Source organism: Cricetulus griseus, chromosome 2 (genome assembly GCF_003668045.3).
Source record: "Cricetulus griseus strain 17A/GY chromosome 2, alternate assembly CriGri-PICRH-1.0, whole genome shotgun sequence".
Classification (NCBI taxonomy): domain Eukaryota; kingdom Metazoa; phylum Chordata; class Mammalia; order Rodentia; family Cricetidae; genus Cricetulus; species Cricetulus griseus.
In genome coordinates this window covers 364,602,815-364,617,608 of record NC_048595.1, presented here as the reverse complement: position 1 = coordinate 364,617,608, position 14,794 = coordinate 364,602,815, and the positions used below count along the sequence as shown (strand labels likewise).

The following is a 14,794-nucleotide window of genomic DNA, read 5'->3' as shown; positions in this document are numbered from 1 at the left end:
TGACCCTAAAAGACAGAATTGTGTCCATGTGTGTCTGAGGCATAAGAGGGAGAGGAGGCTAGCTAAGGGGAAACTAGCACTATTTTTCAGGAGTGCAGCTTAGGGACCCATGTGGCTGTGTGGTTTTTATGTGGGAAAGGCAGCATGTTATCTTACATTGAAGGAGGAAAACCTAGAGTTCCCTTTGCTGTCCAGGGCTGTGTCTGCATAGGAAAGGGCCCCCATCTCAGAAGCTGAGACTGTGTCTAAGGCCTTCCTGTGGGGTTCCAGTGGTTTAGGTCAGATAGCTTGGGACCTCAGTCTCTGGCCCTGGTGTGTACTGGTTACCAGCTCTGCCACAATGGGCTGCTCTTTTAGCTTGAATCCCTGTGTTACTGGCAGAAGCCATGCTGGCCCCCTAGGATCAGCACAGGGGTCTGTAATAATGTTTCTGTAGGTCCTTGCCAATTGGATGGGATTCTCCAAAGAGCTTTGTAGTCTAAGGAGCTCATTTGTAAAACATGTACCATTCCCAGGGGTGACCGCATGGCTTCCACCATGTTACCTCATCTGCAGGGTTTGCATGAGGAAAGTGTGAGCTTCCTTGCTCTTCTGTGAGCATCTCTCTGGTGCCTGCTCTGCTAGTACTTTTGCCTGGGGTGTATGACTGTTTAGTTGGTGACCATGCCCACTGAGGAGGGAGACTCGTCACAAAGTTATATGTAGTGTCCCGGCAGCAGTGCCTCCGGGCATGGCTCCCCACACTGCCTTTTGTATACCTGAGCTCTGCTCAGCCATCACCCTTTGGCCACTCCTAAGATGGCTAAGGACCGACCCTGTGGCACTCAGTCCTCCAGCTGACAGGCAGGCTCTGTCACTGTTCACATTGGACACCTGAGGAAAGCCCACAATGAATAACAGCTCCATTAAACACCTGGGCAGAGGTGGCAAACCTGCTGTGCCTAGGGTCCTTGCCATCTATTCTGTCTTTCATTTCTCATCCAGCTATCTCAGACACTCTGCCCCTCTCTTCCTTTTTTGGCCACTCGTGCTTGTGCAGTTGATGAAAATGAGGCCTTTGACAGTGAATGGGGCACAGGGGACTTTGTGTTGGTTTTGCTACTTAGATGTAAAAGAAGTCATAGTTGGCCTGAAGGTCCTGAGTTCTTGAACTTTTCAGGGTCTAGACAGTAACTTGGAGGAATGGTGGGTGTAGCTGCTTAGTCCTCCTGGCCTCCCTGCTGCAGTATGTTGAGCATTGAGCCCTGTGTACCTTGCCCTCGGTCACTTGAAGGAGGGCCCATCCCAGCTTCTGAGTGGATGTGCTCTATTGAGCATCCCCCCATGGTGTCCATGGATTCAGGTCTTAGGGTGCAAGGGATTTGTGGGTGGTACAGCCTGTCTGTACCAGCTGCTCCAAAATAAGTATGGCAGTATTACTACTTATTTCTCAGTGTGTGTATACCCCTCCCCAAAGTCTACCAAGAGGAAATGGGTTCTTCTTTGGGCATGTGTGATGGTTTCTTAGGGTGCATATGCAGGTTAGGCCTTCCCACCTGAATCATCTTTCTCAGGCTCCTGTTCCTCTCTAGCTGCCGATCTTTAGGGTCAGACTGCAGGAGCAGTGCAGTGTGTGTGTGTGGGCGAGGCGGGGCGGGGCGGGGAGAGCTAGACATCATTTGGGCCCTAGTGACCACTGATGTTGTTAACTCTTGACAGAGCCCTTCTCTTTAAAGCTTAACTTCAGGGCTGCCAATTCCCTTTTGTGAAGAGAGAATGGTGAATGCTGTCTGGGGAATGGAGACCTCAAAGCAATTTTTAAATTAACTCTTCACAGGTGCCAATCATAAAGCTCACTGACCAGGAGACTGAAGTTAAAGTCGACATTAGCTTTAACATGGAGACTGGTGTCCGGGCAGCAGAGTTCATCAAGAATTACATGAAGGTACTGCTGTCACAGGTCCCCAGTAAAGACAAGGGATGTGAGATGTTGGTACTCATTTTTCTCATAAATGTTAAAGATCTTGGAATGGGGCATTGTTAGCAGTAGACGGTACAATCATGAGTACCCTGTAATGGTTTCTAGAGGTGCTTGGGAAGTATGTAGCCGTTTTTCTGATTTACTTTGCTTTGAGTAACTACTTCCTAACATTGGGCCTCACTTTAGAGGCTTTGGGGAAATGTTCTTTCTGTTGGTGCCAGCCTTGCTCTCCAGGCTCAGGGCCACACTCACAAATTAGGTCACCATTCCTTCTGTGGGTCAGCTCTCTTTGGAGGCCTCAGTTCCTGTGAGTGTGAGAATTGGCTTGTGGCTTGAGCTGATACCTTCTGGAGCTCTGACCAGGCCTTTTGGCACTCAGGCAGACAGCTCCCTTCTGAACAGAGCCCTGGGGTCTCCTCTCTGTCTTCCACTTTGTCAATTCCTCCTCTCCTGTGTCATCTGATCACAGCATTTGCACCCCAGAGAACACTGGATCAGTCCTTCTCCCTAGTCCTGGCCTCCTGCTGTCCCTTGTTCTGCTCACAGCCTGAGACTTAATTCCTCTGAGTGCTGGGGATTCTGTGGCAGGGCCCCACTGTGTCCCACTGACTGAGTCACTGCTTCAGGGGAAGGGACATGTGTTTTCATACTGCCTCCGCAAGTATGAATCCTCAAGCCTAAAATTGGAGACAGTTCTTTTTTGGAGGTAGGGGCAGGAGGATGGATGAGTGGGTTCTTTCTCCCATGTGAAGCTTGTTGTGTGGAGCCCTGTAGAAGCCCACCAGCTGACCTGCTCTCCTTTTCTGGGTTACAGAAGTACTCCCTGCTGCCGTACTTGATCTTAGTGTTGAAACAGTTCCTCCTGCAGAGGGACCTGAACGAAGTCTTCACCGGAGGGATCAGCTCCTACAGCCTCATCTTAATGGCCATCAGCTTCCTGCAGGTGAGTGGGTCTTCTCTGAACGTGTTCTCTCGGCATAAGTGGTAACCCTCACCATGAGCTGAGGAGAAAGTTCTCCCTTCCTCTGATGCTCTTCTGGCTCAAGGCCTGGCTGCCTTCATTAGTGTCACTCCGAAGCCTGATTCTGAGTCTGACTTCTGTTAGGTGATGTCTGTCTGAGTTCCAGGAAGCTTTTACCATGTAGAGAACTTGTGGATTGTGCATTCAGAGAGAGAGCAGGAGTTAGTTGGTTTATTCCTGTATGGATCATGAGAAGTCTTTCCATTGTTGCTTAGCTGTAATTTGTCCCTAGACACTTTCAGAATGAAGGGCGGGTACCACCTTGGGGAAAGGATGAAGAAAATTCCTTCAGCGGTTTTCTCATTTTGGTTTTGGAGATAAAGTCGCTCTAGTCCAGGCTGACTTGGACTCATGACTGTCCTCTTGACAGTTTGCACAGTTTGCTTGGTGCTGAGATTCCATATGTGATCCACACTGCCTGGCTCTGGATAGCCTTGTATGATTGATGGTCTTAAGTTGGGTGTCATCTTTGTTTTGGTGAGTGAAGCACAAGGAGAGAGATATCAGATACTGAATCTCTCTGTAGGCACTGAATCTCTCTGTAGGCGAGACTGACATAGAATTCACTATGTAGTCCAGGCTGGCCTTGAGCTAGTAACGATTTTTCTGCCTCAGGCTCTCAAGTGCTGGGGTTATAGGCATGAGCTCTTATATCTTGTGATGCTTTCACATACATAAAATAGTACCCAAGTTAATTGAAATTTTATTACATTTACATTTGCTTGAGAAAAAAAAATTGCCTGTATATTTTAGCCACCCAAGTATATGTCCCCATGTATAGCCATGATTTTCCTTTGCATTGTGTGAAGATTTATCATTTCCAGTGACATTGCTAGCCTGCAAGTTAAACCACAGCTCTAGCTGTGTGAGCTTTGGCTCCCAGGCTTGTTGCCCCTGAAGTGTGTGTCCCCGAGGTGTGACAGCAGGGAAGCTTGTGGTGCTGAGCTGTGAGATCCACCCAGCCCACCCTGTTGTATCTAATCTGATGGTGCAGCCTCACAGCACATCAAGTGTGTGACATTGTGATCTGAGTGGCTGTTTTTATTTCTTGAGTACCCCTGATTTGAGATGACACATTTCAGTTATCTTGTAAGGACAGATGTGATGTGCATGTCACTTTGAGTGGGGGTTTCCAGGGCCTCCTGGTGTGGCTGTTGCTGGGGTCCTTGCAGCTGTGAGACCCCACGTGGATATAGACCCGATGGGATTGCTGTTACTGCTCCATCTTGTGTGCCTGTGTTAGAGCCCAGCAGCCTCAGGCTGTACCTGATATGTCATGCTCAGCCCAGCTGCCTGAGGGAAGGTGGCCAGGCATTGTGCTGAGCTGACTTGAGTATCTGATTTATCAAAGGCAAGGAAATAAAAACAGAAAGATGCCCTGTTCTTTGGGAGAGGTTAGATTCAGGAACCCAGGGCTCTGATGTCTCGAGGGATCTCCCAGGACTGGTATATTAGTGAGGCTTGACTGTCACCATCTAGAATTATGCAGAGGACAGAGCTGTCTGTGTGGCTAAGGAGACTATGAGCCATATACAACCCTGGAGTGCTTGGAGTATGACCAGTGAAACTGACAGGTGAGGTTATGCTCATTCTTCAGTACTGGCCGCATGTGACAGCACAGGTCTGTGAAGTTTCTAGCACTTAGGAATTGTCAGGGGACACGGCCAAGGGTCAAAATGAGTCTTTGGCTTGCTTGAAGAGTGTGCTGTAAACTAGGCTGGATAGTGGTGTGTGGAGTGTGCTGTGAACTAGGCCGCATAATGGTGTGTATGAAAACAGGAATTCCCTGTGCAGAGTTCAGCTTAGTTCACTTCCATTCTGGCTCATGGGATCTGTGATTCTATTCAGTGTCATCCTGCCACCTAATGGTGGCATTTCAGGATGATGAGACCGTTGGACAGAATATGAAAAACTTGCCTACTATTGGGTAGCATGAGGCTAATGAGATGTTTGTGTTTGGAAGTCATGTTCCAAGGCTGACAGGTGGACTGGGGCCTCCTGGCCTCTGCTCACACTTTCTCAGGTGCTGTTGAGTGGGCACCTCAGAGGTTCTGGAGAGGCTGCTAGGTGAGTGTCTTTAGAATGTACCTTCGTTCACACACCTTGTGGCTGTGCTGCTTTTACAGTTACATCCAAGAATTGATGCCCGGAGAGCTGATGAAAACCTTGGAATGCTTCTTGTAGAATTTTTTGAGCTTTATGGAAGAAATTTTAATTACTTGAAAACTGGTATTAGAATAAAAGAAGGAGGTGCCTATATCGCCAAAGAAGAGATTATGAAAGCCATGACCAGTGGGTACCGACCGTCGATGCTGTGCATTGAAGACCCCCTGTTGCCTGGTGAGCTTACTCTCTCTGGCTGCTTTCAGGAGTCCATATTCTAACTGGCCAACTGCATTTTAAAATGTTCACATTGTATAAACACCAGAATTAGGAAAGGTTGATCACTACATCCTCACTTAAACCATGCACTTCTGGGAAGAAGTATGTACCAGTAAGTGCAGGGTCTCCCACAGTGTTTCTCCCATTGCTTTCCTGTTTCATTGTGGATGTTGCTGCTGACATCGTGGTGGCCAAGCAAGGACTCTCCCAGCCTCACCCCTGTTGGCATGTGTAAGGGTGCTTGTGACAGTGTGGTAGCAGTTGGTCTTTCAACCTTTGCCAGTTCAGATAAAACTATGCTGTAGATCCTCGTTTAATTATGTCCTGTATATTTTAGCCACCCAAGTATATGTCCCCATGTATAGCCATGATTTTCCTTTGCATTGTGTGTGGTGAGGATTTATCATTTCCAGGGACATTGCTAGCCTGCAAGTTAAACCACAGCTCTAGCTATGTGTGAGCTTTGGCTCCCAGGCTTGTTGCCCCTGAAGCATGTGTCCCCGAGGTGTGACACTTATGCTGGTGATAGAATCAGCGCCGGACAGATGACAGGATGGCTGTGAAGGCTGTAGGTACCTGCTGCTTTGTCCTTTTTCTCATGGGACTGCATATGTGGCAGCTGGGGTCTGCTGAGCAAGCTCCTCACTGGCTTTCTACATTAGGGGAACCTGTTCCTCACTATACTCCTGCACCCCTACCTTAGGGAGCCCATCCCACACTCCTGCACCCCTATATTAGGGAACCTGACCCTCACTATCCTCGTGCATCCCTACATTAGGGAGCCTGTCCCACACTCATAACCCCTACATTAGGGGAATCTGACCCATACCACACCTCCATACCACAGTTTGTGGTTTCATTTGTGTGTGTTCCTTTTCATTATCTGTTTATTACTCTTAAATTAAATCTTTTAAGTGGCATAACAGATTCCATAGATGGGGAGGTGTGACTTTTCCTGGAAGGGTTCTGTGTGTCACCCTACCCCGCCCAGTGTCTGTTGGACCATTGAGCTATAGACATACTGTGTGTTCAGGTGTTTATTTCAGGGTGCCTGTATTATTCCTGTGCTGTAGCTGACTCTAGGAAGATGAAGTTCCAACGTCCTCCCTAAAAAGTCCATACCTAACCTGCCTGCTTGTGAGAGATGCATGTGTGTAGGAACTAAAGTTCCTCTTGACTCTAGTGGTAGCCTCATGCGGTTTGCTCTGTGGGTTTATACCTGTAGCATTCTTCCTTAAAGAGCCTGTTTCCCACCAGTTCTGAGCTTGTGTTCAGGGTGAACTACCTCCCACCCCATGCTGTGGGACACGGTCAGGAATTATCTGTCATGAGCTTATTGATTATGCTAGAGCCACACTGCTGGTTGTTGTTGAAGACGTCTTGGATTTCCTTGTGGTGTGGTGTTTTTTTTTTTTTTTTTTTCCGTTTTCTGCCACCTGGGGACTTAGCAGACCTCATGAACTGTCAGGGTATCTGTGTTGCCTCCTTTCTATTCATGGTAGTAGACTGATCTGGGGTCTGATGTACACTGAACCTGTATGTAAGTACATACACCATGAGCTATATACTGCAGTCAGCAGCCACTCAGTGCTGTGTTCATGTGCCTATGGTGTGAGCTGCTGAAGTTGGAGGCCCCATTCCCAGTACCTGGTTTGAGGAGTTCCGATCCCCAGGGTGATGTGCAGGTCTGAAGCAGTCTGACCATTGCCTTTGTGTTGCAGGGAACGATGTTGGGCGGAGTTCCTATGGGGCCATGCAGGTGAAGCAGGTGTTTGACTACGCCTATATTGTGCTCAGCCACGCCGTGTCACCGCTCGCCAGGTCTTACCCCAATAGGGATTCTGAAAGGTAATGGGGCTTCTCTATCCTGTGCAGTGGCAGATGTACTTTTCTAGTCTTGTGCTTCTGTGACATTGGTGGATACGCTGTCATAGCTGAGTGGTCCTTGGTAATAAGGAAAGCCTTTTTGGGTTCAGAATGGATTTTGGGTGGCCCATGGTCTAGGGTTGGTGCTTGTCCAGCAGCCATCAAGTGTGCATGCTCACTTGTGAGCGAGCTGAGCACACTGCTCTGCCCCAGTACCTTGTGTTTAGTCGTTCTCCAGTCAGACATGCTTATCTCTGACTCCAGGTTAGCTGCTATATAGTATATGCAGGGTGGGGAGCAGACAGCTGGCACGGGTGGGAGTGGAAGGGAAGCAAAGGGCTGTCTGTTCCGGGATGGGCTGTTCAGAAAACTCTGTTAGGAATGACACTGTGGCTTTATGTCGATTGTCTGTACAGTGTTGTGTATAGAGCCCTATGATAGTTGGGTGCTTAGGGTCTGTCTCATCTACCTGTGCAGTGGGAAACGAAATGTCAGAACGTCATAGCTGCTGTGAGTGGGAGCCTAAGATCCCCTTAGACCTGGTTTGAAGCCATCATCTTTTGTAGATGGATCTAGGTTAAGGACTTCCACATTGTGATCTTCTTTCTGTCTGTACCATGATGTCATGGTACACTTGAATATGAACATGTCAGAAGTCAGGGAGATTTTGTAAAATTCACTCAGCTCGATGTCTTTTGTCTTTAATGAGCCTTACCCCTGACACCTGATGTCTGTCTGTCCATCTTTGTTCTTTGCAGTACTTTAGGAAGAATCATCAAAGTCACCCAGGAAGTCATTGACTACCGCAGGTGGATCAAAGAGAAATGGGGGAGCAGAGTCCTCCCGTCTCCAGACCTGGGTGAGAGATGGACACAGGAGAGGCTCAGCCTCTGCCTGTTAGCACAGAAGCCTCTCTTACCCTCTTGTGGCTACTTTTTCCCATTGGCTGTTCATTCCGTAAGCTCTGACTTAATAAGAAGAGAGCAGAAGTTGCAGTAGGCATGGCTGGAAGGGGCAGGTGAAAGCAGTTGTTAACGTTGCTTTTGATTCAACCCAAATGCTTGCATTCCAACACATAATGGCAAGAAATCATTAATATAGGTATTTTTTTCATTTCAAGTCTTAGAATTCCAGGGTGTCTTTGTATTTCTGAATTCTACATTTCTTTTGGAAATACTTGCTTTATGTTATAGCTTAAAAAAGCTACAGGTAAGATTTACACACCAGTGTTGGACAGATATTTTAATGTTTTCTGATAACTAGTTTAATACACATCTAGACTTAGATTAATTCAGATTTAATGTTTGGTTGGTTAGTCACACACCCAGCCTTTCAGAGCTCAGCAGCCCTGTGCTACCAGCATGTTGCACTAATTAATGAGCCAGGCTTTGCTTTCCTGTCCCAGACAACAGGATCAAGATAAAGGAGAGGATCACCACCTGCAATGGGGAGCAGATGAAGAGCCGGGAGCCCAGCTCCCCTTACAGCCAGCGCCTGACTCTGTCCCTGTCCAGTCCCCAACTGCTGTCCTCGGGCTCCTCTGCGTCTTCCGTGTCCTCGCTCTCTGGAAGTGACATTGTGAGCAGGCTTTTGCTCTTGCCTCTCCCTCATCTGGGGGGTGGTTGGTGTTTCTGTTATCTCTAGTAGGGAGTTCAAGAAGTGCCCTTCCACGTGGCTCTGTCCCTTCCTGTGTTTGTAAGCTTGTGTGCGGTCTGTGCTCAGTGTTCTTTGGCATAGGCCTTAACCCCAGGGCATGTTGCTCATGTGACTCATTGACCAAGGTTGTGATAGCACTAGCCACTAAGTGGACTTTTTGAATGGATTTTTGAAATCTGGCTTAGAAATCTACAAACTGGAGTCCGTGCGTCTCATCTGTATTTTCGATAGCCCAGTCTCTCTCAGTGTTGAAGTGACTCTGAGGAAGCGGGGTACACTGGGACCACTTGTCACCCAGGCACTCTGTGCTGACAGCTCTCCTTGTTTCTCTGTGGACTTTAGGACTCAGATGCGCCGCCGCCCTGCACCACGCCCAGTGTTTGTCAGTTCAGCCTACAAGCACCCACCACCCTGATGGCCAGCCTGCCCACAGCCTTGCCAATGCCCAGCAGCAAACCTCAGCCTACTGCTTCCAGAACACTGATCATGACAACGAACAATCAGGTACAGGCTCCCTCCCCAGGGACAGCGCTTGAGCCAAGCAGTACACTAGAGGAGATCATCTCCTTTAGACACGCTTGTCTCCTAGGAACTGATGTGTTTTGGTGGCTGTTAGACAGTCTCTGGTTTTCTGGAATCTGATGGGGTTCTTGAGAACCGGATATCTCTGAAGGGTGCTGTCTCGGTACCCTGCACACAGTGTCTAGGCATTACCCAGCATTACCTATTGCTAGCTGCAGTAGACACTTGTTTTCTTTCCCCCAGAAATTCATTGTACATCCCATTGAAGTGTCAGCAAGACTTGGACTCTCTGCTAATTATGTATGGCTTGGGAACATTTTCTTTTTAAAATTTGTATAAAACCAAACTATAAATATCCAATTTTGTGTATACATCCCAATTATATGTCAGTAGGATTTGTATACACTCAATACATTATCTACTTGAAAGTAAAAGCAAGCTGGGTGGTGGTGCACACCTTTAATCCCAGCATATGGGTGGCAGAGGCGGAGGCAGACTCATCTCTGTGAGTTTGAGGCCAGCCTGGTCTATAGTGAGTTCCAGGACATCGGGGGCTTACACAGAGAAACCCTGTCTCAAAAGGAGGCCAAAAAAAAGTATCACCAGCTTTTGAAATGGAGGATGAGTGTAAAACAGCACAGAACATACAGCTGTGTTTCCTGGAATCACGTGGCCCTGCTGAGCTCTGTTCCCAGAGTCCTGGCTGAGACTATGAGCCGCTACAGCACATGACTCCGGTGTTGTCTCATGTAACACGGCTCACCCAAACAGTGTAGCCCGGACTACAAATTCTCATCTACTGCACACATGGAGCTTTGTGAGATAGTTGCTTAAGTATTAAACTCTGCCCCAGATAAACTTGATTGTCTTCTGTTAGGGACGCTGGTCCCCACTTGGCACTCTGGAGACCTTCATGTTTCTCTTTTCCTTCTAGACCAGGTTTACTATTCCCCCGCCGACCCTTGGAGTAGCCCCCGTCCCTTGCAGACAGGCTGGTGTTGAAGGAACCCCATCTTTGAAGGCCGTTCACCATGTGGCTTCCCCAGCCATCCCCTCGGCATCCCCCAGTACACTGTCTAGTCCTCATCTGTATCACAAAGTGAGTACTGTCCGTGTCTTGCTGTTGCAGCTGCTCCAGCTGGGCCTGTGCCCCTAGAAGAGAATTGTGTTCTGGCTCTGCAGTCTCTGTTGTTTTCCTGTAAACAGTGTTTAAAGTGCTAGTTCCTCTAGTCTAACAGTTTACATAGTAGCAACACACCTCAGTTCTTCAGTGCTGCTATGTGAAGTAGAGCAGGCATGAAAGTTGAAGACTTAACTTGGTTTTCCTGTACTCAAGTTGATTTTACCACATAGTTTTTTGGGTCTTAAAATCAAAAGATAAAACTAAGCATTACCCTTGCCACAGCTTGTGGTGTGTGACACTGTCATCTAGTCTACCCAGCCACTGGCTTCCCTGCCAGGAGTGGGGTACTTTGTGCCTAACCATGCTAAGATGTCTTGCCAAGTCTTATGAGCCCCGGGAGTGCTTCCTGTCCCAAGAATCTTCTCCATCCTCCAGGACATACAGCCGTGTCCTGTGTGGAGGACCATGACCCACACAGGGCTGGATGCTGCCCAGGATTCAGAGCGATTTGGGCACCAGTCAGCATTTGCAGTCCTTACTCTGGCTGGCCCTCTTTGCTTTTCCCATTCCAGTTTGCCAGTGCAGTTCCGTTCTCGGAGGGGCTCTCTGGCACTGTCACTAATTCCTGGTTGCAGCTGTGCCAGCACTGGTGGTAGCACTACTCTCACACTGCTGCCTTTGCTGTTTTCCTGGCCTCCTCCACCTGGTCCATTTGCCCAACTCTTCCCGAAAGCAGCTCCTGCTCCTCTTATCCACTTTGCAGTTGCTTTGGAAATGGCCCAAAGCTTTGCTGTTGCCTGTGAAGATGCTGAGAGCTAGGTAGGCATGTATGACTCCCCTGTATGATTCCAGGTTGCAGACAGGTTTCGGGTTTGCAGGGACCTTCTCTTACCTGTGAAGAAGCATAACCCATTAGAAGTCTGTAGGACACGGAATGCAGTGATGCTCTTGTCAGAGTGAAGGGTGTGTGTCCCCGTGTCGTCGTCTCCCCCCCCCCCCACTGCATATCACAGCAGAGGTGACACGGGTGTGATGTCCTTGTCACCCATCCCATGGTCTTCCTGCTGTACTCCAGCCCTGCTTTCTCTGTCTCTCCAGCAGCACAGCGGCATGAAGCTGTCCATGAAAGGCTCTCATAACCACACCCAGGGTGGTGGCTACAGCTCTGTGGGCAGTGGAGCTGTGAGGCCTCCAGTTGGCAACCGGGGACACCACCAATACAACCGCACTGGCTGGAGGAGGAAAAAACACGCGCACACGAGGGACAGCCTGCCCGTGAGTCTCAGCAGATAATGGCTCCGAGCTGCTCCCACCCCAGACTGCCCATGGGCCTCGGGTACCTCACGCAGGGAACCGAGACCAGCATCCAGCACCTCCACCGTGGGCTGCCGAGTGCTGCCCAGCACTGGTCACTCTGCATGTTTGTGTGGTGGCCGAATCCATCTGATAGAGCAGCTCCCTGCGCTCATCTGTGAAGCCTTACTCAACGTGGATGTGCGTCTGCCTGCCTAGAAGTCTTCGTCCATGCCCAGCAGGGCGGCTCAGGAGTGGCAGGGACCGGCTGTGGTCCTGCGGTTTTGCAGCGGTTGTCTGTCTGTCCCAGGCAGAGAAGTCACGCCCTGCTGAGCATCTTTCTTGCGGGAGTGTGCAGGCTGCCGCTTTACTGCCCTCATGTCTTGTTTGAAACTTTGGGACTGTTTTTCTATGTAAATATTGAGAACTTATGATTTGTGCAATAACTCAGATATTTTTTATTTAATTTCATATTTTCACATAAGTTATATTTAAGGGAGGAGGGAATTTTTTTTAAACACGCTTAGATCCTTTCCCAATTTGCATTTTCTAAGTTGGGTTCCTCGTGTTGGCTGGTTGTCTGTTAAGCGTCATTACATGAACACCGTGAGGAGGGGCTTGTGGGCTTTCTTTTTTAAGTCTTTTCTTTTGGTCAGATGCAGTGAAGGAGCCAAGTCAATCATGATGGTTTTGTGAGGCGTTTGGCTCCCAGGCTCCAGCGTATACCTGGCAGCCTTGCTGTAGGCCTTGGGCTGTTGTCCTGCTCTGACCACAAGGTCTGACATTTTGGGTTGGGTTTTTAAAATTAGACAGCAAATCCAGCATTTAAAGTGCCAGAAGTAAAAACCTCTGTGGGGAAAAGAGGTTGTCACATCATACAAATCTTAAAGTATTGTGACTGTGGACATGCTTCAGTCCGTTAAATGGTGTGGTCTAGAACTATGGGCCTGAGAGTATCATTACAGACAATGGCACCCAGATTTAGGAATGTGGAGAAAGGAATTTCGTTGATTCCATTGAGGAATCTGCATAGCGGTATGCACTCGTTCTGTTAAGAGCAAATATCTGAAAAGTACCTCCGCTGTTCAGGGCACGTGGGGAGTATTTTAACGTATCACAGGAGAGCACAGCCCAGCGTGGGCCCGGGAGCAGCTGGTGCCTGGCGTCAGAAGCATACAGGTATACTATGCAAGTGTATTCTGCCACAACAACCACTGTCTTTGTTACTTTTTTTGAACAAGAATATATCCATCGCCTAATCCCAAGTCTCTGAAGCAGCACAGTTGTCCTGGGAGTGCTTGCATCTTGAAGGCCCTCTGGCTTCCATTTCTGAAATGGGGCTCTGGCCCTGCTAAACACTACAGGTAGGTCCGCCTTTAAGTCCCCTAGTAGAGAATGTCAAGACAAGAAGCTGATGGCTGTGACATCTGACTGACGTGCAACAGTGGGAGTTCTAGATTGATGTCTGAATGTGATGGATGCCTAGCCAAGGACAAGTTCTGCGTGTCTGGGTCCGCCTCTCGTTGCTGTGGTGGGGCCACTGACTCTGGGAGACAGGTCCAGAGCAGAGTAGCACATGGGGTCTGCAGCTCGTGAGGATTGGAGTCGTCCAAAATATTTAAAACTATTTAAATTGTGAAACCTGTTGCTAAAGAATATTTATGAAAACTGGTCCATAGGCCTGTACTAATTTACACATTAGCAATATTGACTGTACCTGCATTAAGGAGCCACCGTGGGGCCGTGCGAGTGACCCGCAGATGTGCGTTTTAAAGTTCTGTCCCAGGCACAGGTATGTGTCCATCCCGCAATGGTGAACCAGATGAATTGGCTGGCTACCACTGTGGCCACATGCAACAGTTTGACAAAAAGATATCATGTTTCAATTTTGTGTGTGGACAACAATGTGGACACTAAAATTGACATATTTTTATGTAAAGTTTTTCTATTCTTTGATTTTTAATAAACTTTAGAAACCAGCTTTGTGTTGACTGGATGCTTTCCTCTGAAGGGTGGGGTGGTTTCTATATTAGCTGTTTGCTGGGGTTGAATACGACTCTAAGGTTATCTTGTGGTCATTTTACCGTCATTTCATTACTGGGGTTTGCCTAGGTACTGTGAAAGGCCAACTGTGACTTGTAGGAGGTGTTTCAGCCCCACATGTGGACCGTGCACACCACACTGCACCGTACTCTGTACCCAGGCCTCCCAGTGGAACGTGTGTGCAAATCAACATTGTCACACTAGAGGCTCCCAAACGTGATGCACCTTCAGTTTGTGGTTCTGGAGGGGGGAGGTTGGTAAGCATACCTATAAGTCACAGGACACTGCACAGCTCATTCAGAGTGTGTGGTAGGACACTGTAATGCTTAATGCACAAGTTGTGAACAAAACACTTGCCCATTCTAACACAATTCTTCTTTCTCCACTGACTGAGTCAGAGAAAGACCAGCCCATGACCTTAGAAGCCTCAGTGAATTCCAGGCAAGATGGGAAACTCATACTAGGCCATTTTTCTTGGAAGCTGGTATTCTGACCTCAGGAGTGTGAGGCTGCCCATGAAGTGTGGGCTGACGCCATTTTTGAAGAGTACTGCCTTGCCCTTACTCTCACCTGTATGTGGGTGCAGATGTGAACCCCTGCCTCCTAACCATTGGCCCAGGGTGTGTGTGTGTGTGTGTGTGTGTGTGTGTGTGTGTGTGTGTGTGTGTGTGTGTGTGTGTGTGGTGTCTTAGGGAGCTCAGCTGCAGAGGATGCTCAGTCATACAGGTGGAAGCAGCCCAGAAGCTTTGGTGACATTTGCTGCCTCTCAAGGTCACATGGCAAATGAGAGGAGCCACAGTCCCAGTGCATACACACAGCCCTCTCTCTGGTGGTAGCAACTGCTTTACATTATGACAGTCCCTCCGAGTTGCCTGTGTCTCGGTTTGCTGTCCATGCCATTCACAACATGCTCTGATGCTGGGGGCCT

The 14,794-nt window shown here is 48.5% G+C and overlaps 1 protein-coding gene across 3 annotated transcripts in view; it reads left to right on the top strand.

The window, feature by feature from the left end:
* The window catches only part of Tent4a (terminal nucleotidyltransferase 4A), a 35,170-nt gene extending 21,368 nt beyond the window's left edge, over positions 1-13,802 (top strand). The window contains exons 5-13 of one of the 3 annotated variants that reach the window (XM_035440647.1): positions 1,817-1,924; positions 2,775-2,903; positions 5,108-5,321; positions 7,085-7,211; positions 7,988-8,088; positions 8,635-8,807; positions 9,228-9,389; positions 10,342-10,506; positions 11,629-13,802. In XM_035440647.1, the coding sequence (XP_035296538.1) occupies positions 1,817-1,924; positions 2,775-2,903; positions 5,108-5,321; positions 7,085-7,211; positions 7,988-8,088; positions 8,635-8,807; positions 9,228-9,389; positions 10,342-10,506; positions 11,629-11,823 (1,374 nt within the window). In that variant the 3' untranslated portion in view covers positions 11,824-13,802. Of the gene's footprint in view, positions 1-1,816; positions 1,925-2,774; positions 2,904-5,107; positions 5,322-7,084; positions 7,212-7,987; positions 8,089-8,634; positions 8,808-9,227; positions 9,390-10,341; positions 10,507-11,382; positions 11,510-11,628 lie in introns of those variants that run through there. The other 2 variants (XM_035440648.1, XM_035440649.1) reach the window with 2 other exon arrangements.
* The last annotated feature ends 992 nt before the right edge of the window (positions 13,803-14,794 follow it).